This window comes from Phascolarctos cinereus, unplaced genomic scaffold (assembly GCF_003287225.1).
Source record: "Phascolarctos cinereus isolate Bilbo 61053 unplaced genomic scaffold, phaCin_HiC Scaffold_1;HRSCAF=81, whole genome shotgun sequence".
NCBI classification, from domain to species: domain Eukaryota; kingdom Metazoa; phylum Chordata; class Mammalia; order Diprotodontia; family Phascolarctidae; genus Phascolarctos; species Phascolarctos cinereus.
Window position 1 is genome coordinate 200,630,011 of NW_027555514.1, and position 24,485 is coordinate 200,654,495.

The window sequence follows — 24,485 nt, forward strand, 5'->3', positions numbered from 1 at the left end:
GCCTAGCTGTGTGACCTTAGGCAACTTATTAAAACTCTTTGCCTCTGTTTCTTCGAGAGCAACACAGATAATAAGAGCACCTACCTCACAGAACTGTGCTGTGAGAATTAAATGAAACATAAGTATCTGGAACATAGTAGGTACTATATAAATGCTAGCTATTATCATATGTGGATGGATTGCAGTCTCAACAAGACTGCAACATGAGTACAATATGGAATTATGATGGATATATTTTAATGAATTAGTATTTATTCTTCCTTACTTTTTAGGAACTTAAACTGACTTTTAATATTATTATTCTGGATCTAGAAAAAAAAAAAATTTTCCATTCTGGCATACTATTCAGATATCCTATATATTTCAATAATAAGGCATTCACTGGTAAATCTAGTGGTCTTTTTTTTCTAGTCCTCATCCTTCAGTTCTCTACAGCATTTGACACTGTTATCCAATCAAAACTCACTTATATATTTTCTTTTCTTGGCTTCTGTGACAACACACTCTCCTGGTTCACAATTTAATCTGACAAAGCTTTATTAAATGCTTAAGGAGGCACTGTACTAGGCACTGGGACAAAAACAACAGTCCCTAGGTTACATTTTATTGGGGAGCAGGGAGCAGAGGAGCAGGCGTGACTTGTCATAACATGTATACAAATAAATAAGTACAAAGTATACAAAATATGAAACAGAGTAACTTCAAAAGGAAGCAAATACTAAAAATGGAGGACCAGGAAAGGCCTGGGTAATAGGTGCCATGTGATTTGTACTTTACAAGAAGCTAGGCAATCTAAGAAACAAGGTAAGGAAGTAGTAATTTCCTAATGTGGGGAACCATGTGCTAATGCACTAAGAAAAAAAAAGGCAGAACATTGTTTTGTTTTTTTTTTAAAAAAGGGTTGTCTTAAAAAAAAGTGTGAAAAGGGGACAGCTAGCTGGAATATAGGAATAAGGATTCTGTACTTTATCTTGGATGCAGTAAGAAGCCCCTTTAAATATCTGGAAAGGAAGCAACATAGATTTGTGTTTTTGGAAATCAATTTAGAAACTGTCTGGAGAGGTAGGCTCAAGAAGGGAGAGGCTGGAAGCAGGGAGGTGAATTAGGAGGCTGTTGCAATAGTCCAAGTGACAAAGGCCTGAAATAGAGTAGAGGTGAGGGTTAAGAGAGACACTGTGGAGGCAAAATTAAAAAGATATGGAAATTGATAGGCTGTGTGGGTCAAGAGATCAGAATCATAAACCTGGGCAACTGAGAAGGTGTTGATGCTCTAAGCAAAAAAATAAAGTATTGACAAGGTTTCTCTTATAATTTTCCAATATAAAAAATGGGTATTGACTAAAATAATTATAAATGGAAAACTTGAAGCAGATTCTGATTCAATCACTGAGATTATGTTAATATTATGTTATTATGTTAAAAATTTCATGTGAAAGAATTAAGGTTTTTCATTCGTCACTTAATCCTAAGTAACTAAAAAAGAGCTAACAAGTACAGACCATTCAAGAAAATAGATTTGATGAGACAAGAAGTATTTGTTACTAGATTGTAAGTGTATTGAAGGCAGAAACAGTGTCATATTTATCTTTGTTATCTCAAGTGGTTGGCACACACAGTAGCAGGGAGTACCATAATACCTCTAAACATAAAAAAAGAAGTACTTTATGGAAGAAAAAAATGCACTTTTCATTTTAAAAACTAAACTACACAGAGGTGTAAGATATGTCACTTTAGCCTCTAGGAAGAGTGGCTAGTTCTGTGAAAGGTTTTTTCTCCATAAGCCCATGAATGTCCAATGCACATGAAAAGGAATAAGATCCACCCCACTAATGTCCATGAAATAAAATCAAATTATTTCATAGCTGTAAAACAACTTACACATTACCTATCCTAGTCTTATTTAACAGACAAGGAAGTGGATGCTCAGAGAAACGAAGTGACTTATCTATGGTCACACAGCTAGCTGGTGGAAAAACTAAGATTAAAACCCAGGTCTCCTGATTGCCAATCCAACACTAATTCTATTTAATCATACTGCCTACTGTAGTTTTAAGGAATCTCTTCTGATTTTTTGGCTAGTTCCTTCTCTTTATGCTTTATGATGCTTACTTGTTGGAAGGTTTTTGATTTCCTAATTGTCCTGATTCATCTTGTTTTAATCCTGCAAGCAGAGCATCCCTTGAGCAATGCTTATCCTTTTTGAGAGAGAAAAGAAAAAACAATGTATTAAGTTCTTTAATTCAACCAGATTGTTTCCTGATTAAAGAGTGTTAAGAAAACTGTACCTGTAAGTGGGTAATAAAGGAAAACCTCTGTCGCTGAAAAGGCTCACAACCTTCCCATAAGCACTGCCCTGGATATACATCTTTCCCTCCATGTTCTGTTGCTGCATGGTAAAAAACCTGTGATGGTGTTTGAAACCACCTTAAAAAAAAATCAATAACTTATTTTGTTGCCATTTCAAAAAATGATTTTATAAAAACTAGTGTACTAAACAAAAGTTTAAACTCATTATGTTAAGACATTCTACACGGGGATTTATTTACTACATCAAAATTTCTTAATTTTGACTTCAAAAGAAAGGCAGAATAGAATAAATAAAAGAGAATTCAGAATGAATGGTGGCAGTCAATGTCATTACAGAAAATGTAAAATATTCTTCCTATTTTAAAAACATTTTAAACAGGTGCCACATTGTTGTTTTTTCTTTTCCAAAACATTCAAACTTTTTAACTTTTTGAGTTAGCTTTAATTAGGCTTTATGAATACATAAAATTAATAATGATAATTTGTAAAATTTATAATTATGCAATTTATTAATGGATTAACACCACCATTGTGCTTCAACTTCCCCCTCTTTAAGGTAGGGAAAAAACCTCTCAGAGGGAAATAAAATGACACAACAATAGATCAGCCCTCATACATATAAATATCACATGCTATACTTTTTTACACACTTATACAAAGCATACATACACACATATATTTGGACTGGACCTGTGATTTCATCGATGTAGGGAGCTCCCAGTGAGAACTTCCTCTGGGAAAGCAGATGCACTTGCTGTGCATTCATAGCCTTAGAAAGTTGCTTGGGGGCACTGAGAGATTAAGGGACTTGCTCAGAGTCACAGAGCCAGTATGTGTAGGAGGAGGGACTCAACTCAGTTCTTCCTGACTTCAAGGTCAGCTCTATCCAATGTTCCACGTTGCCTCTGCATTATCAATACCACTTTAAAATGAAAGTCAGGAGAAGAAATCTTAGAATTTGAAGTTACATGTTTGACATTGGAAAATGAATATGAATCGTCTGTTGTTTTAAGTAGAAAGGGCGCTTAAAAGCGGTCCAGGTGAGAAGAAGAGACTTTAAAGTGCCATTGAAATACATGAATACACTATCCAATTTTTATTGTTCACTATGAGTTACACTTTTAACCTTCCTTTATGAAATATATTTTGAAATAATTTTATCAGTAAGAGGAATAAATTAATTACAGTGACTATAGGCTATCTAAAAAACTACTCTTACTTGTTTGTAGACCTACCTGCTGAAAAGCTTCTTACTTTTTGGAAGCAGTACTGTGAAAAAAAAGAAACAGTACTGTGGCCGGCATAATGGATAGAGAGCTGGTGTCTTAACTCTAAGGCAGTAAATTGCAGAGGAGGTGTTGACCTTCATTGATAGGGAGAGTTACTCATCTGAGACTTACCCATCTCAATGAAATCATAGGTCCAGTCCCCATCCCTAAATTACATTTAAATTCAATAAACATTTATTAAGCACCTACTATGTGTCAGGCACTATGCTAAATGCTGGGGCTAAAAAAAAGGGGCAAAAGATAGTCTATGATAATATGCAAACAAATATATACAAAGCAAGTTATGTATACAGGACAAATGGGAAATAATTTAAAAAGGAAAGGCACTGGAATTAAGAGGGGTTAGAATGTGGGATTTCAGTTGGGACTTGAAGCCAGGGAGGTCAGTAGTTGGGAGTGGAAGAGAGAGAATGCTCCAGGCATGGAGACAATCAGAGAAAATGCCCTCAGCTGAGAGATGGAGTGGAACAGCCAGAAGGGGAATGTCATTGGATCAAACAGTACCTGCCTGGGAATAAGGTGTAAGAAGACTGGGAAGGGGGTGGGCGTGTGGGGGGGGAGGGTTTGGTTATAAAAGGTTTTAAAGCATTTTGCATTTGGTCCAGGATGCAAGAGGAAGTCACTTGGGTGTACTGATTATGGGGGATAGGAGTGGGAGCAGACAGGGGTGTTACGTGACCTGTGTTTTAGGAAACTCATTTAAGTGCCTGAATGGAAAAGGATTGGAGTAAAGAGAGAGAGCTGAGGCAGACAGACCCCCCCAGCAGGCTAATTCAATAGTCCAGGAGTAAGATGATGAGCTCTGCACTACAAGGGTGGCAGTGTCAGAAAGAAGGGGAGATGTTGCAAAAGTGAAATCGACAGGCTCTACTTAATAAGCTTGAATGTGATGGGGGCCATATGGGAGAGAGATAATGAGGAGTTTGGGATGATTCCTAGGCTGCATGTCTGAGGGACTAGGAGGATGGTGCCCTCTACAATAAGAGGGAAGGGAAGGTGGGGGAAGGTTTGGGGAAAGATAACGAATTCTATTTTGAACATACTGAGTTTAAGATGTCTACTGGACATCCAGCTCAAGATATCTGAGAGGCAGTTGGAGATGCAAGATTGGAGGTCTACAGAAAGACTGGGGCAGGAAAGGTAGATCTGAGAACCATCAGCATAACAATGTAAATTAAATCCATGGGAACTGATGAAATCAACAAGTAGTAGAGAAGGAGAACAGAAGAGGGCTGAGGACAGAGCCCTGGAGAGACAACTATGGTTAGAGAGAGTGAGCTGGAGGAGCCAGGAAAGGAGACTTAGGAGAGGTCAGATAGAAGGTGGAACCAGGAGGGAGTTGTATCCCCAAAACCTGGAGAAAAGAATTATCAAGGAGTGTGATCAACAGTGTCAAAGGCCGTAGAGCAATTGAGAAGAATAAGGATTGAGAAAAGGCCATTGGATTTGGCAACTTAAGAGATCATTGGTAATTTTGGAGAAAGCAGTTTTGGTGGAATGATAAGGTTGGAAGCCAGAAGGTAAGAGAATGAGGAGAGAAAGTAGAGGCCTTTTCAAGATTAGCTACAAAGGATGATAGTTAGCAGGAATAGAGGATCGTGTAAGAATTTTTGGGGGGATAGCGGAGCCATGGGCACGTTTGTAGGCAGGAAGGAATAAGCCAGTAGAGAGGGAGAGATTGAAAATAAGTGAAGGAATGGGGATGGCAGGGGAGGTAACTGGTGTGGGTTACTAATCTCCAAAAGATTATGGAATATCAACTCAAAGAAATGTTCAGGGCTAAATCTTTGACATAAATTACCTACTGGTGAATTAAAAGTAACAAATTTATTTTACCATGGAAAGTCTGACTTTAGACATATGTATGATCACTAGGCGCCTTTCATGTTAATGTCTGATCTTTATCTAGTGGTATCTCTAGATCACAAGATCACAGATTTAGGGCTAGAAGAGATCTTACAGATCATGAACACTATCATTTACAAATGAGGAAGCTGAAGATCAGATAAATTAGGAGTTTTGCCCAAGTTTACACGGATGACAAGTAGCAAGAATGATTTGAATCCAAATCCTGTGACTTAAAATTTAGGTGCTCTTTCCACAGTAGAAACATGCATCTACAACCCATAATGAATTACCACCTCAGTGGACTTGCCTCACAAGAATCAATCAACAAGCATCTGCCTGAGCACCTGCTGGGTGCTGGTGGTGTGCTGGCGTTGACAGATACAAAGGCAAAAAAAGAAAGCCTCTGCCTAAAGGAAGAGCTTACATTCAATACGAAAAACCAACGTGTAAAAATGTAAGTATATGCAAAATACAAGGTGATTTTTGTGAGGGTGAGGGTTAGGGTTAGCAATTAGGGAAAACTAGGAATGTAAGAAATAGTACTTAAGCTTGGCTCTATAGGAAACTAAAGATTCTAAGAGGTGAAGGTGAAAAGAGAATATGATTTGGACTTGTGCAAAGGCAGATGGAATTTAATGTGTCAGGAACTGCAAGAAACTCAGTTTCACTGGAACCTGAGTGTGTGAAGCTTACTTATATGTAATAAAACTGCAAAGGTAAGTTAGAGCCAGGTTAAGGGTGTTAGATACTAAACAAAAGACACTGTATTGGATTCTAAAAGTAACAGGAAGTTGATCAAGCAAGGGAGCTGGAGAATTTGAGAGAGGAAAATTGAGGACTCTTCTCTCAAGAACGTATAAAATATAAGCTTCCTATTTAGGCAATTTACTGATAATTAAGAATGCAATTCTAATATATCAACTGGAAAAAAATTTAAGTAAAATTTTAAGCTAATGCAAAAACAAGTGAAACTATCTAATACAAAAGGAATTTATTAAGTACTTCTGTTGAAGTCCCTGTACTAGGTACAGGGGATAATCAAATACTAAAATATTTGTATAGCATACAAAGTAAACACAAGAGGATTTGGGGAGTTAGAAAACACTAACAACCATAAGGGTGGGAAGGGAATCAGGAAAGGCTTTGTATAGGAAGTGGCAAATGAGCTTGGCCTTAAAGAAAGCTAAGGATGCTTAGAAGGCAGATATGAGGAGGGAGAACAATTGAGGTGTTCAGGGGGACAACCTGTATAAAAACACATTTACAGAATGATGAGTTTAGAGAACAGTTAAATGTTAGAACAAGAAATTTCTATTGTATATAGAGACATAATAAGAAACCACTAAAAAGATTTGAGCTGAGGAGTTACACAGTCAGATCTATGCCTTGTGATTTTGACAGTTACCGAAGAGAAGAAAATGGAAACTGAGAAACCAATTAGAAGGCTATTATTATAGTCTAGGCAAGAGGCTATGGGGGCCTGATAATGCCACATAAATGAAAAAAGAACATCTGGATATAAAAAATGATATAAAGATACAACAAGACTTGGCAAGTAATGAAGTAATTGTATGTGTGGGGTAAGGAAAGAGGGAAAAGTCAAATATGACTGAGTTTGTGAACCTGTTTGACTAGGATATTTCAAAAGAAAAAGGGAATTTTGAAGGTGAAGGATGAAAAAATATGCTGTATATTTCAGCATGTCAAAGGGGGTATCTGACAAAGATACCTAGCAACCAATTGGTGAGACTGAGCTAGAATCTAGAAAAGATTAAGAGTATATATGTGGATTTAGAAATTATCTGTACAGAAACAATAATTAAACTCACAAAAATGGAAAAAGTCACTGAGAAAATGTAGAGGGCCCAGAACTGAAACGTAGGGGACATTTTCTCGGGGGCAGGAGATGAATGATGATTATGCAAGGACACTAAACAGGAATCACCAGGAAGAAATAAAGAACTGTTACATAGAAAAATCTTCAGGAAGAAAGTATGAGAGGATACATGTGAAAGAACTGGCCTTGGTAAGAACTGGAAAAGGGAGCTTAGGAGGAGAGAATGGGGGACAACACAGAGGGTTTTGAAGTGTGGAAGAGGAACAGAATTCAGCAGAAAGCCCTCATTTTCTGGAAAAATAAGTTTCTGGCAAAGAGGACATGATTTACAAGGCTTGAGAAGATACAGTCTAGAAAAACTTCCTTGGGGAAGGAAAATCAATCAAGGAATAACAGTAAGATTTCTGTGGACAGTTGTTGCGATTAAATAACAAGTGGACTTTGTTACCTTATGTGATTTCCAGTGGTTTTCAGAGGCAGGAATGAGGAGATGGCTTGTGGAACTATTCAAGGGTTGGAGTTTAGCAAAGCATACTGTCAAGGGGTAGAAGACAGCACACAGATGAACTGGGGTCCACATTATGAAAGGACAAAAAGTGAAGTCAGGGAAGTCAGGGACTAGCAGAAAAGGGAAGAGGGATGGTCATGGTAAGAAAGACAGCCAGCTTCAGGGCAAGTGAGGTGAAGATGGATAGGAGGTTAAGATCATCCAACAAAGTTCAGAATTCACAATTACGGGTGAGAAGAAAAGGGGAATCAACAAGAATACTCAAGTCCCTGAGTACAAGTGCATGGATTGGGATGGAGAAGAAGGCTAAACTAGGTACGAAATGAATTGTCACAAGGAGAGAGAGGGACATGCAGTCAATAAAAGACTGTAATATGGATTTAGACAAGGTGACAAGCCAGATTTGTTCATAGTTTTCAGTCATGTCTGACTCTTCATGATCTCATTTGGGGTTTTCTTGGTAAAGATACTGTAATGGTTAGTTATTTCCTTCTCCAGTTCATTTTATAGATGAGGAAATGGAGGCAAAGGGGGCTTAAGTTGCTCGCCCAGGTCACACAGGCAGTCAGTGTCTGGCTACAGATCTGAATTCAGGAACATGAGTCTTCCTGACACCGGACCTGGCAATCTATTCTCTGTATCACCTAGCTGCCCGAGACAGATTTGGTGAACCTTAAAAGAGAAGAGATTTGTGAGAGATGGCACAGGAAAGGTCTAGCAATGCAAAGCAAGGAATATGCCTGCGCACTGTGTCAGAGAACATAAAAGAAGCAGTTCTCAGTTGAGTTTTCTGTATCCACCCACATGCGACGTCTCACTTTCTGCTTAAACTGCCATTAACAAAAACTGTCATCTCTACTCCCGATTCTTCTGCTCTGTTCATTCAACTACATACAGAATCTGCCTTTCACAAGTGTGCGTCACCCGAATATTCTCATCTCTCGGGCTCACACTCTCTCACATACTTCCTCTGAGATGGCTCAAAGTAAATCTTAAACATTATTGCTGGAAGTATTCATTTGTATGTAATATTTATTTGGGACAAAGATAAGAAATCCCCAGGCCATTAACTGTACTGACTATATTTTTCAACTGTGACGGTAAAATTCTCACCAAACGCTGACACTGGAGTGTGTTATTACAGGGACTGAAGAAGAAGATTAGATTTGGAGTCCAGGGGCCTGGATTTGAGACTTGGTTCTGCCGTTTGCTACCTGTGTGACACCGGGCAGATGACTTTAATTCCTGTGACGTCAGTTCCCTTACCAGTAAAAAGGGGAGACTGAACCAGATGACATTTAAGGTCTCTTCTAGGTGGCAGAGGGAAATGGAGAGTCAACTCAGGGACAGGAAGACCTGGGTTTAAGGGCCGCTTCTGACACAGGATATGTGACCCTGGGTAAATCACTTAACTTTTCTGTGTTATAGACAATTCTATAAGACTGCACAGTTGCACAGGAAGTGATGACCTGTATTGGTATGTCTCTTTATCTAAGAATTCCCGATACCAATGAAATTACAGGCCCAGTACCTATCCCTATATATTATAAAGTCAGAACAGGAAGAATACAGTTTGATTTAATTCAAAGCAGTCTGATTGGCATAGAAGTTTTTTAATGTGAACAAGAAGAATCCATCACCCGCTTTGGACAATAGTTTTATTTTAGTCCAAACTAATTTAAGTCGGTGGTATAATATACTATTACACATGCCACTATCAAATCAAAAAATTTCTCAGGTATCACATGTACATATAAAGTAGAAGAGACACTATCTCTGCCTTTTATAAATTTAAAAGCCTACAAGCAAAAACTACTTTTTTTTTTTTGGCTAGGCAATGGGGGTTAAGTGACTTGCCCAGGGTCACACAACTAGTAAATCTTATGTGTCCAAGGCTGGATTTGAACGCAGGTCCTCCCGAATCCAGGGCTGGTGCGCTATCCACCGTGCCACCTAGCCGCCCCCCAAAAACTTTCTTAACCTGACTGAGGCATCTCCTCAGCTGGACATTTGGCATTTAAACTTTACTCATGAAACAAATACCTTTCACTATCGTGAATTATTAACATACTTCTCTATTTCCTAATCTCCCCATCTTAAAAAAAAAATCAGAACAATGAACCAATGAACTACATCTTTCTTCCCTTTTCTCAGCCAAACTCCAAAAGCTGTTTATAGTCCCTGACTTCACTTCTTCTCTTCTCATTCACTCCTCAGTCTCTGCTCTCCTTAAAGTAACCGATGAAATACTGGACATTGAGAGATCAAGTGATTTGCCCAATCACACTGTTACTATGTGACAAAGGCAAGAATTTGTTCTTCCTGACTCTGAGGATGGCTCTCTATACTGCTTCTCTTCATTTCTATTTTATAGATGAGGAAATTGAGGCAGAATTGGTTAAGTGACTTATCCAAGGTCATACTAAGGTCAAGTAGAAAGAACTGGGATTTGAACCCAAATCTTCTAACACCAACTCTCATACTCTTACCAACCTACCACATCTTTAATTTCATTTTACAAATGAGGGCACTGAGGCCATATGCAGTACAGATTAGGAGATACAGAAAATTATAAATATTTCTTTTAGCTAAAGACTACTTTATATTAATAGGGCAGGAGGGTATCAAGACAGTTTCTCAGATAATCTCTGGATACTACTTCAAGCTCTATAATTCATACTAAAGCTGTGAAATATGACTTGATTACAATTTTGTTCTATTACTGACAAGGAATTAAATGAGTTTGATGATTAATTTCTATCTACCTTAGAATTCTTCCTCTAAATTTCAACTTTCAAGGTATGGAGGTGAGCATGGGTAATTCAAGGCTATAATAACAAATTCTAACAGATAATAGTACACATCAGAAAGGTTTTTTATTAATTGGTTCAATGGTAAACTATATAATCTTAGCTACTAAGCTACTAAGAAAAGCTCTTAATGTTGCTATTAATTCAAATTCGGCTGTCTGTGTAGCAGTCATACCACTAGTTACAACCATGGTCACAGTAAACAATAACAAAGGATAAAGATAAAAATGTACAGCATGCATCGCGCAATGTAACCAATTTTTCAAAGTTGTTGCCCTTTAGGAAAAAAAATAAAGGACTTGACTTGACCATTACTCTTTCTCAGATAAATGTAACTAAGTAAAACAATATTCACAATAATGAAGATGAATGAGAACAGAAACCAATTGAGTCAGTAAATATTTAATCTCCCAGTCAAGTGCAAAGACAAGGCTATCCACGTCTATGCTGGTTTTGACCTCAAACTAATTTGTAAAACATTAGAGAGGAAAACGCTGAAAGATTATAGCTGTATGATTTCAAAAAATGTTGAAAAGTAGTTTTGTGCAAAATATGGCTACAAAGAATTTGGTGTGAGGTCTAGTTAAGCCAAGTCACGCTGAAGCTGCTAGATGGTGCAGTGGATATGGAACTGAGCAAGGAGTCAGGAAGTTCTGACTTCAAATCCAGCCTCAGACATTTATTAACTGTTTGACCTTGGACAAATCACTTAACCTGTCTGCCTCAGTTTCTTAACTATAAAATGGGAATCATAATAGCAGCTACCTCCCAGGGTTGTTGTGAGGAATAAATGAGATAAAATCTATTAATATTTTCAAAGTGCTTAGCACAGTGTCTGGTACATACACAGCAGGACGCTTAAGCCAACCTTCTTTCCTCCTTTCCTTTTCTTTTTCTTCTTCCCTCCCGCCTACTTTTTCTATAAAATCTTTATGAGAATAAGCATCATCAATGAAAACATAAAAGAAAAGGGCAAGCTTTTACAAATAATTTTCTACAACCCTTTTTATGTAAACTTTAAAATATAAAAATATTGAATTAATCATGGTTACAAAACTGACTTAAAAGTATAAAAATAATGTTCATTAATACTGAAGAAGCATTTAATTCAGTAAAACAAAACTGATTCAGTCTCATAAAAGTTCCTCAGATAAAGTGTCTTTCCTGTGTAAAGCAAAATGACATAGGACTTCATCAAAGATGGGACTAGAGAGATAATTTCAACTCTGTTCAGTGATTTACTCAATAATGACATCATGTAAGGTGTTAACAACAGAGATAATATATTCACCAAATGTGCTTACCAGAATATTGGTAATTGTTCCCCTTTATGTATTCACTATTGGAGACTTTTATAAAACATAATATCACACTATTTACATCAAGCTACAAAATCCATCTTAGTGAAACCAACCACTCTGGAAAAATATTGCATAGATTATTACTTAAACTTGTTATGCAATAACTAGCTGAATTAGTCCATCAATATATACATTTTGGACAAGTATTTCAGTGGGCTAAGCTGGGCCCAAAATTTAGTAGGAGACTAGGCTAGACTTCGTTTTTGCAAATGTACAGTATGGTCAATGACCGTAAACTTCTCACTGCTACAAAGTCCATTTCCTGAACATCAATAATCTCCAAATGATGTCATACTAATGCAATGACAGAAAACCATTATCTCAGAAAAATCAAAACATAAGGTAACTTAAAGGGCAGTGGAAATGCATGGATAGTGTAAGCAGTTTGAAGCATATTATTAATGATGACTTATGTATAAGAGCAGCATAAAAGGCATTGACTTTAGATATAATTTGAAAAGGAGGCATTTAAGCTATGTATGGAGAATCAGAAATCAGATGGATAGCTGCGTGGTTCTTTGGAGATAAAGAACTCAGAAGCCTAACAGTGGTTGGGCAGAATCTCCATCAAAAATTTACGGAAAAGATGGATAACAAGATAACAAGATACTGCATCAGTGGGGAAAGGAATACCCATACCAATATGATAAAAGTGGCATTAAAGCAAAAAAGAAAACATTTAGGAGTAACCAGCTATTCCTAAAGTCACAGAATTTTTTTTTTTTGATATCTTAATGACTTTCTAAACCTTGGAGCTCATCTTCTTGGGTGTAAGACTCTCTTAGCCAAAGAGGAAGGGGCTGCCCAAAAGTCAACAGCCAAAAGGACTGTATATTTTTCAGCTGAACTTCTACAAGAATTTATCTACTTTTCCCCCATGAAGACAAAATGCAACAAATCAATAAAAAATTAACCTAGCAAAGCAAATTCTCTCCAATTGACAGGCAAGGCATTGTTATTCCTTTAATACACTATGCAAAAATGAGATCAATTTGAGAGAGCACATTCAGAATCTAAATAATGACATCTGTCACTGTCAGTCAACATAGAATCATGACAGATAAGTTGTGCTGCAGAACTGATTGCTGCATTTGACTGTCTAGGTTAGTATAACAGTTATTTTTGTAAAAATGGGAGGGGGAATGGTTTAGAAACCACTTAGTTATGACACTAAATATGCAAAAAGCCCCTAGGGAATAGGACTACTTAGTTTTTAGATTGTTAAAAAACTAACCAATGTTGGGGCAGCTAGATGGCACAGTGGATAGAGCACTGGCCCTGGATTCAGAAGGACCTGAGTTCAAATCCAGCCTCAGACACATAACACTTACTAGCTGTGTAACCCTGGGCAAGTCACTTAACCCCATTGCCTAGCCAAAAAAAAAAAACAACCAATGTTAAATCAACAAAGTTCAAATATAAGATGTTTAATTATTTGCTGCTATTTATTGCTTAAAGACTTGTCACCATTCATTCTATGGGACAGAAAATCAATCATTGTCATCTAACTTCTGGTACTTCTGAAATTTACCTTTCAAGTCCTAGTAGAGAGTACAGAGCTCTCAAGCTGCTATTAATACATAAATACAAGAAGCCTTATTCGTAGCACAAGTGCTCTGAGTTCTTCCCATTCAGATACACTACAATTTAAATCCTATCCGAAAAGGGGAAAAAAAAACCCCAACTTTAATTGAGCCATCTGTATCAACAAATCAGCAGCTAGGTGGCACAGCGGATAGTGTTGGGCCTGAAGTCAGGAAGACATGTGACCCTGGGCAAGTCACTGTACTTGCCTCAGTTTCTCATCTATAAAATAAGGTAGAGAAGGAAATGGCAAACCACTCTAGTATCTATGCCAAGACGACCCTAAATGTGTCATGCAGAGTCAGTTATGAGTGAACAACAACTACCAGCAAATGACAAAATTTCAGCTGAGCTCAGAATGGATTGTAGCAGTGAGAAACAGTCTGAAATTCTGCACACTGTACTCCAATGTCAATCACATCTCATTTCTAATTATGTTCCAGTACACTATTGAGTACAACATCCAAAAGTACCAGGTCAAAATGTACAAGAGCTGCATGAGTAAAAAAAAAAAAAGCTTCCAAAATTGGAAACAAACTCCTCTAGAATTAATCTAAGGTTGGAATACAAGTTGAGGAATGCTGTGCATGATGAACAGACAGAAGAGGAAATGTATTTTTTCTTAGGCAGGTTCTGAAAAGAGAAATAGAAAGGGCTGGTGTACATCTGAATTTTACTTAGGTATGCCATTATAAATTCCTTCCCTTTAATTTTCTTAAGTTGACTTAATTGTAGTTTTAGAAAAAAGGGAAAAAATTCTTAAGATTCCTGGTATATTTCTCAAGAGTAGTCTCGAGGGAAACTGCTGCTGTAGACTTAAATATCCAGTGTTACAAGGTCCTTTATTTAATGGATCTGTAATCTCACTGATGCGTGGACAACCAAGAGGCACAGTGGACAGAGTGCTAGGCATAGACTCAGGAAGACTCATCTTCCTGAGTTCAAATCTGGCCTCAGACTAGCTATGTGACTCTGGGCAAGTCACTATTTGCCTCAGTTTCCTCATCTGCAAAATGAGCTAGAGAAGGAAATGGCAAACCACTCCAGTCTCTTTGCCAAGAACATTCTAAATAAGGTCATGAAGACTCAAGACAAGACTGAGCAACAACAGCAAAAACGCTTTACTTCTAATGACGGGGACTACAGTGTCTACTACACCTTCTCATCCTGTTCAATTCTTGTCCACCTCTTAATAAATCATCTATAGAGAATCTATCTAGCATGATGGCAGCCATTCTGTTTTTCTGATGATATGTATTCTGAGTACTCTCTTATATGCCTAGCATCTTGGTAGTCATTAGTAATATATTAAAGTCTACTTATGTGCTCCATGTGTTTCTCTGATGCCTTTGGGCTAGATACAACTCTGAGAATGTGGCATTCTATATGATAGGATCACAAGAAGCATACTGGGGTTAGGGATGAGTTAGTGGGTAGTATTAAAGATGAAAAGGAAGAAGATAAAAATTTATAAAAATTTTTATAAAAAATATGCAAAGAACAAAAAAAAGACTCCTAAGGGAAAAACAAATAGCAAATTTGTTACTACTGAATTAAATTTTATATACACTTAAAAGAAAATTTGTTAATAACTATAATAAAAATGAAGCTTAGGGAAGGACAATCAGAAGATAGATCTTAGAACAGCTAGGAATCTTTGAAAATGTTGCATAAGCCAGGACATTCAAGACAGAAATGTTGAAAAAGAAAATGACTCCAAGACATCCACAAGCACTGCCTCAGACAAACCTAACCAGAATTCCTAGAAGAGATGAAGCAAAAGTTAAAAAAAAGTAAAATTTTTTAATAAATAGAATGAGAGTGAGAAAAAAAACTGAAAAAGAAATGAGACCAATGCAAGAAAGAACTGGAAAGGGAAAAGCTCAACACAAGAGGTACAAAACCTTGCCCAAGCAACAAACTCGCTGGAAATTTGAATGCACCAAGTAAAAACCAATGGCTTCATGCATACACAAGAAATATTAAAACAAAGTCAAAATGCTACGAAAATGGAAAAAAATGTAAAGTATCTCACAGCAAAAACAACTGACTAGGAGACTAGATTAAGGAGAAAAACGTAATAATCATTTTATCATCTGACCCCCCAAAACAGGCTAGACATCATATTCCAAGAAAGTTTAAAAGAAATTGCCCAAATCTCTTGGAAACAGAAGGCAAAATGGAAATAGAAAGAAACCACCAGTTACCTTCTGAAAGAAACCTTTTAATATAAATTCCCAGGAATATCACAGCCAAAATTGAAAGCTTCCAGCAAGCAGCCAAAAATAAAGAGTTCAAGAAAAGAGGAGCCAAAATCAGGATTGAACATATAGCAGTCACCACTAAAAAGGAGCAGAGAACTTGTAATACTATCATTTCAGAAGGGACATGGGCTTACAGCTAATCACAAAAGTGAAGAGAAATGTACAAAGGTAAACATAAATGAATAGTAATAAAGGACTAATTAAGGATGAATTGCTCACTTTGAAATATGGCAAGATGATACATATCCCCTCTGAACATCATTGAGGTTCATAGAGGAAGTTCAATTAGACAAGGTTTGGGAGTGGTTCTACTAAATCTTAGAGATTTTAAGAAAAGAATGCAAAGAAAAGAGAAGGGAAAAAAACTGGGGGAAGGGGGAGGGAAAGAAAGGCTAGGAAAAATTATCTGACATTATCAGGGTGCACAAATAGATTATTTATATAAATAAGAGGGGAAGAGGTGAAGGGGAACTGCTACCACTTGAATCTCTTGATCTGAACTGGTCAACAGAAAGAAGAATATACAGACACAAAAATCCATTTCAAATGACAGGAAAATAGGAGGGGAAGGAAAGAAGAGGGGAAGTTAAAAGTGTAGATTGGGTGGGGGGGATGAGGAATAAGTCCTCAGCAAACCAAACTCTAAGGATGTACAAAAAAAAATTGAGACAGTGCCTATAAGTTGGGGAATGGTTGAATAAGATAGGGTATAAAAATGTGATTAAATACTATCGTACTGAACCCTTATTAGCATAACTAACCAGAATTCTAGAGAACTAATGATGATACTATCCACTTTCTGAAAAAGGAGGATTCAGAATGCAAAATGTGACAAATATGTTTTGTTCTTGGCCAATGTGTAAATTCATTTTGATTGACATACACATGTCTATAATCGGTTTGTTTTTTCTTATATTCTCAATTGGGGGTGGGGAGTAGGTTTGGGTAGGAGGGTAAGAAGGTAGAAATTACACTCACACACACATATTTAAAAGCTACATGGGAGAGGAGGCAAAATGGCAAGAGTGAAAGGCAAAAGGACACATGTAGCATTGGGCTGGAGGAGAGTCTAGAATCTCTGCTGGAGCAGAGACAAAAAGCAAGAGCAAAACCAGACATAATTAAAAGAGGGAACTACAATTTTCTAAAAGGTACCAATGACAATCAATCCAAATAACAAAGCATCTAAATTACTGAGGGAAAACTAGTGGAGGATTAAATTACTCCTCTCAGACCTAGATAAATCTAACCATAACAAACAAGAAATTAAGGAGATGAGTAGAATTATAGAAAAGGTAAATATGATACATCTCTGGAGAATATTGAATGGGAGTATATGGATTTCTCAGCTGTGCATGGTATCTTCAAAAAAAAATGACCACGTATTAGGTCATAAAAACCTCACAAAGAAATGCAGAAAAGGATAAATATGAAGTACATATGTTTCTAACCATAACTGAATAAAAATTACATTTAATAAAGTGCCTTTGAAGCACAGATTAAAAAAATAATTGGAAACTAAATAATCTAATCCTAAAGAACGGGCAGGTCAAAGAACAAAGCATACAAACAATTATTTCATTAAAGATGATGACAACAATGAGACGACATATCAAAATTCGTAGGATGCAACCAAAGCATGACAGTGGAAATTTCTATCTCTAAATATTTACAATAAATAAGAGAGGAAAAGAGCAGATCAACAACTTGGGTAAGCACCTTAAAAAACTATAAAAGCAACAAATTTAAAACTACCAATTAAACAATAAAATAGAAATCCTAAAAATCAAAGGTGAGATTAATACAATTGAGAGTAGAAACAAAACCAAACCACTGAAGTCAAATAAAAGGAGCTAGTTTTCTGGGGTGGGGGTGGGGGGGAACAATAAAATGGATAAACCACTGACTAATTTGATTTTAAAAAGGAAGGAAGACAACCAAATTACCAGTATAAACCGTGAAAAGGGTAAATTCACATCCAGTGAATATGAAATTAAAGCAGTTATTAAGGACTATTATGCCAGCAGAACTGACAATTTGAATCAATGAATATTTATCAAAAACATAAATTGCACATATTACCTCAACAGGAAATAGAATACTTAAATAATCCTATTTAGGGAGGAAAACTGAACAAGCCATAAATGATCTCCCTAAGAAAAAACCCCAAGACCAGATGGATTTGTGAATGAATTCTACTAAACACTTAAAAAAATTAATTCCAATATTACTACATAAATGGTTTGAAAAAATAGGTAAAAAAGGAGTCTTACTAATTTCCTTCTATGACACAAATATGTTATTGATACCTAAAAATCAGAAAGCTAAAATACAAAAAGAAAACTAAAGACCAATTTCCCTAATTTAATATTGGTGGGAAAAAAAAACCCATAATTTTAGGGGCAGCAAGGTGGTGCAGTGGACAGAGCACCGGCCCTGGATTCAGGAGGACCTGAGTTCAAATCCAGCCTCAGACACATAACACTAGCTGTGTGACCCTAGGCAAGTCACTTAACCCCATTGCCTAGCCAAAACAAAACAAAACAAAACAAAACAAAATAAAAATATTGGTGCAAAAACTTTAAATAGGAGACTAGAGCCTATATAGCACAAAGACTATAACTATAACCAGGCCAGATTTATATCAAGAATGTAGGGCTGGTTCAATTAACTATATGATCAGCATCACTGACAATATCAACAACAAAAACAACAAAAAACCATATGATTATTTCAATGGACACAAAAAAGACTTTGACAAAATACAACATTCATAACTGTTAAAAAAAAAAAAGACTAGAAATCACAGGAATAAACTTAACTTTCCTTAAAATGTGAAGTACTACCTATCTAAAACCAAAAACAAGATCGAGATGAAGCAACGATGTCTATTATTACCATTATTATTCAATATTGTGATAGAAATGCTAACTATCCAATAAGAGAAGAAAAAGGAATTGAAGGAATTAAGCACAGACAATGATGAAACAAAATTACTACTTTAAAGAGTCAACTAAAAACTTAATGGAAACAATAACTTCAGAAAAGTTGCAAGATATAAAATACATCCACAAAAAGCCTCATCATTTCGGTATATTATCAATAAAATCCAACAGGATCAGACAGAAAGAAAAAAATTGATTGAAAATAACTACAGATAGCATAAAATGCTTGAGAAGACTGTCCACCTGTCTTGACACACATACAAGAATTATATGAACATAATTATAAAACATTCTTCACACAAATAAAGACAGATTTAAATAATTGGAGACATATTAATGGTTCATGGATAGGTCGAGCCAATATAACAAAAATAACAATACTATCTAAATTTGGTGCTGCATAATAGAAAGGCTGATCAGTGTAGTATATTAGGTACAATACATACAGAAGTGCTTGATAAATCCAAAGATCCCAGCTACTGGAACAAGAACTCCCTATCTGAGAAAAACCTGAGAAAACCAGAAAGAATTCTGGTATACCAACATCTCACACTATATATCAAGATAAGCTCAAAATGAGTACATGATTTAGACATAAAGTGTGACATCATAAGCAAATTAATTGAGCAAGGAAAAAATTATCTGGCAGATCTTTGGATAGGGAAAGATTTAATTTCTCCTACCCTGTTTGTCTCTGTTTTCTCATATATAAAATGAGCTGGAGGAAGAAATAGCAAACCACTCCAGTATCTTTGCCAAAAAACTACAAATGGAGTCACGAAGAGTTAAGACACTACTGAAACGAATGAACAACAATAAAAACAAGATCTGGTAGATGAATTTGGTGGAATGCTATTGTGCTGTAAGAAATGAAGGGGAATATCTGAAAAAAACCTAGCAAGCCTTATGTGAACTGATGAAAAATTGAGTTGAGCAGACCTGAAGAACAATTTATGGAATAACAGTGATATTATAAAAATAATCTACTGTGAAAGACACTTAATTACCAATCAACACAATGATCCACAACAATTCCAAAAGACTCATAATGAAAAATGCTATCCGCTTCCAGATTGAGAACTGATGGATTCATAATGGAGACTGAAGCATATTTTTCTTTTTTCTTCCTTGTCTTTTTTTTTGGGGGGGGGCACGGGTAAGGGAGTGGAGAACATGGCTAATGCAGAAATTGTTTTACATGACTTCCTATTTGTGATGGGTTTTGTGTAATTGTCTTCTCAATGGGTTGGATGATGGAAAAATTTCAGAACTTAAAATTGAATTTTAAAAAAGCTTTACACTTTTTCAAATTTCAGTTTTCTCCTAGAGTTGGATATTGGGGAAAAGATTCCTACTGGGAAGAAATATCTTTCATATAGTATCTTTCAAAAAAGAGGAAGCTAAGTGATACAAGGGATAGAATGCTAAGCCTAGATTCAAGAAGGATGGAGTTCAAATTTGGCCTCAGACATTTTCTAGCTAAGTATCCCTGAGCAAGTTAACATCTGTTTGCTTCAGTTTCCTCAATTATAAAACTGAGCACTAACCTCACAGGGTTGTACTGAGGAGTAAATGAGATAGTATTTGTGAAGTAATTAGCAGAGTACCCAGCATAAAGTAGGCACTATATAAATGCTTATTCCCTTTCCTAGTAAGATAACAAAGGAATAAGAAAGTAGGCATATGAAATTTAAAGCCAATGTGAATAATAACTTGAAGCAACATGGATCACTGACTAGCACTGTTATTTCTTATCTATCATGATTAAAAAAAATGATGGCTGAGTGTAAGGGATGCTATCCTGTACCATGTGAGGAAAAGAAGGAGCACCACATACACTAGACACTTTGCGTGTGTAGAGAGAGAAGACAGTATGTCACTTTCAGCCACATGAAAGCAATATAGTAAAAACAGCTACTTTTAGCTTTTAAGTACAAAGCACTTCAAAATAAAAAAGAAGGAGATAATATGTTTAGTCCCCAGTTTCTGGAAACATGAGAAGTTGCTTTAAAAAAGATACATATATACTTTCAACTTTAACTGAAATTTCATGAAGAAAAAAGGATAGCTTCCTTGGGATATCTCTGAAAGGCAGTTCTTAAACTAGCTAGGTCTAAATAAGTTGTTTTTTTTTTTAATTTAAAATTACAGAAAAATACTAAATAAACTGACAAATTCCATGGCTGTGAAGTACCTGATGCAGTTACTGAAAAAGGAAATTAAATCACTCAGCAAAATTTCTTGTTCATATTTATCCTGTGAGGAACACGCAACAACAACATGACAAAAGACCAAGTCTTCAGTAGAAAAACTATACGTCTGTAGTCTATCCATTGAAGACAATAAAAAACTAGGAGAATATTCCTACTCTGTCCTTATGAAATTTTTTTCCAAGCTGTTATATTATATGACACAAAATAATTCATTTCTGTACACTCACAATTCTCTAGTGTGATTCTATTAATGAGGAGGGACAAACTTTTAAGGTTCATTAATTGTATTTAAAAACTACAGGATCCTAAAGAAATTATTCTCAAAATTTTTCAATCCACTGTCCACTTTAGGGTATAAGAAGAAGGTACAACAGTACCATATGCTACCCTAGAGAAATTATTCTTAAAAAAAACCTATAGAACCCTAGAGGAATTATTCTCAAAACTTTTCAATCCACTATCCACTCTGAGATATAAGAAGGTACTCATTAACTTCTGCTTTCCAGTTTAAAAAAAAAAACCAAAATGGTACTATGTTTCTGAAGTCATAGATGAAGCTATAAATTCATTAATGATTCATTACATATATTCACATGATGAACAAAAGAAAAAACACTGTCTTCCTAGAAACATTAATGCTATAAAAGATAAGCCCACAGATCATCTGGAGAAACACCAGTGATCTCCAGTTCACACTCTGACAAACACAGTCCTTGAACAAGTCTCTACAAAAGGTTTACAATACATTACACATCTCTTTAGGAGTTCATGGCAATGGTGGATAAATACCATAAATTAGAGTTTGATGTAGAACATTTAAATCTAAACTACTGTGATAATGGATTGGCTTATAATTTTTGTTAAAATTTAGGTAGGTAGTGTGTGCTAACAACTTTGAAAGACTGAAGATCTTTCTGATCAATGTAATAACCAACCACAACTTTAGAGGACCAATGATGAAAAATGCTCAAGTTGCAGAATGAGAAATACATTTTGGGAATGAGAAATACCAATGGGAATAGCTGTTATTCAATAACTAATATTTACAAGGATTTTTTTTCTTTTTTCTTCCTCAGTTGGGGTAGGGTAGTGGGAAAATGGTTGGATCTTGACAGGAAGGAAAGACTATAAATGCTTGTTAACTGGGGAAAAAAGCATATGAGGAAAAACATTTTTTAAAAGTTTTTATAAGTTTATGTTTCTAAAGAATGAACTGATATGAAGGTATTTCCCTGAGGAATTAAGATGGCACCTTAATTCATCAATATCATTCTGAATTTTCTGTCAAGCTCATTCTCCCCATGGCAATTCAAAAAATATGTGGTTTCTAACTTATAGAAATGTTCAAGAGACTTCTAAAGTGTTGAAACATTTATAATTATCATATACCAAGATGTTCTTATATATACATGTATTATGTTAAATCATAACTTATCTATATATATCAGGGAATTTTACCCCTAATTTAAAATATACTTGTTTACATTAGATTTATAGAGTGATCACTTCTAAAATAAACATTTTTTGCTAAAAAAGTTTCTCTTAAAAAAAGTTTTCGTTAAAAAATTGAGTTTAACTATAAGTTCATTCTGAAAATAGAACACTTCTAAAATGTACTTGTATATTAAATAAAACAGCCATTTACTTTTTACAAGACTGCCACAGACACATGAAGTTTTGTCCAGGTTTTTTCATTTGTTCTCCATGTTGATTGGATGTATTGAGTGGAGATGGCTGAGAACTGTTATGCTGGCCCTGCACTTGAACAGTTGACACTGGTGTCACAGGTGTACTCTGTTGAAAAATTACAAATGCATGGGTTTTTAAATAACAAAGGAAAACACATTCACATTTTATAGTTCATTCAAACAACTCTACTTGAAAAATTGTGCATTTATCTATTAATATATTGAGTGTTACTTTTCCTCAAATATTTTTAATTTAAGACATACATGTGATCGAAAAATCTTAAAAATATTCAGATTCCTTTACTTCACATAGAAGCATATAAGCAAAATTTAGGTAAATAAATTACATTTAATCATCACAATAGCACTTAAATCATTCATTTTAAATAATTTTTGAACTAAATATCTTTAATTGGAGATTTCTATTCATAAGAAAAGTATTAGTTTCTAAAGTTGAAACACTAAATGTTTTCTTATCCATGATAAATTTACTGATATGCTTCATGTAGGCTAGCAGGCAACAGTACAAAACTCAGAATGATTATGTAGACACCTGTTAATTCATCAAATTAACTTCTAAGACTAACTCCCTTAATGAGGTGAGTTTTTCTCCATCAAAGTTAAAAGATCTAGTTGTTGTGAACTCTCTTGTAATGGCAAACTATTCAATTCTTTGTTTCTTCCCTCTCAAACGTTCTTCTTTAACAAATTTACACCCCAACACTGAGAAATTACATATTGAGTTTTAGTATATGTACAAAAGGAAAAATGCTTTTTGTATGACATAGTAATAATGTGGTGTATTTTTAGTTAGTGATTACATATCAGATTATATTTAAAATGTTCATCTCAATTGTTTTTATCATCTTGTTTATAAAGTAATTTTGCTAAGTAGATAGAAAATATTACAAATCACTCAAAATAGAAATTTAAAACCTTTACAATGATAAAATTTGACAAAATGAAGTTATATTATACTCTAGTATAAAGGGAAGAAAATACATAGCTGGATAAAGAAAAAAGAACTAAAAGAAAAGAAGCTGTAATAATTGTTGCTCTTGATGCCCTGAAATCCTCTTTCTAGGGAGAACACAAATGGCTTTTAGTAGTAAAAAAAAAGACTTTCCTTCAGTCAACAGATATTTTTTGAGAAAGTAGCACATGCAAATCACAATACAAGAAGGACTGTGTCCTTGCCCCAAAAGAGCTTCCAATCTAGTTTCTGAAATGACATGCATAGCAAAAGTTAACAATATAAAGAATGATAAATACCAAACAACAAGTGGAAGGAGAGAAAGGAGAAAGTCATTCCTTTATTGAAAGGGGGAAAGAACAAGCTTTGTGGATATCTGAACTAGACCCTGAATGATAGGTACAATTTATGCAGGCAAATAAAGGTAGGAAAGGGTTTACAAGTAGTATAAATATTAAAATCAAGGACACAAAAGTAATATGTATTTGAGATGATAAGTAAATCAGCTTTCCTGTAGTAGAAATTATGCTGAGAAACAGAGAAAAGTTTTGAATAGCAGTCTGGGACAATAAATGGCAGGTTAACAAGTTTTAATACTCTCCTATGCTCAACGAGAATCACTGAAGGTTAGTGAATAGAGGAATAAAATAATGAAAGTGCAGATTTAAAGACAATTTATCTAGTGTCAGACTAGAATTGGAGAAAATGTAAGAAGGAAACTTGAGCCCAGTTATTGCAGAAGGCGAATTTGTCGGTCCAGGCATGGTGTGATGCAGGGAGAAGTTGGTAACACAGATGTTACTTAGATGTTAATTTAAGAATGTTGTCTTTTCAATCCCCATTCTTCTTAAGCTCTCT

At 35.4% G+C, this 24,485-nt stretch overlaps 1 protein-coding gene across 7 annotated transcripts in view; it reads right to left on the minus strand.

Moving 5' to 3' along the window:
• Positions 1 to 24,485, minus strand: part of ARID2 (AT-rich interaction domain 2) — a 221,431-nt gene that overhangs the window by 3,028 nt on the left and 193,918 nt on the right. For 4 of the 7 annotated variants that reach the window (XM_020973721.2, XM_020973722.2, XM_078156447.1 and 1 more), the window contains 3 exons: positions 22,612 to 22,760; positions 2,286 to 2,424; positions 2,110 to 2,195 (listed from right to left, as the gene is read on the minus strand). In XM_020973721.2, coding sequence (XP_020829380.1) covers positions 2,110 to 2,195; positions 2,286 to 2,424; positions 22,612 to 22,760 — 374 coding nt within the window. Of the gene's footprint in view, positions 1 to 2,109; positions 2,196 to 2,285; positions 2,425 to 2,976; positions 3,230 to 22,611; positions 22,761 to 24,485 lie in introns of those variants that run through there. The other 3 variants (XR_013487354.1, XR_013487353.1, XM_078156445.1) reach the window with 3 other exon arrangements.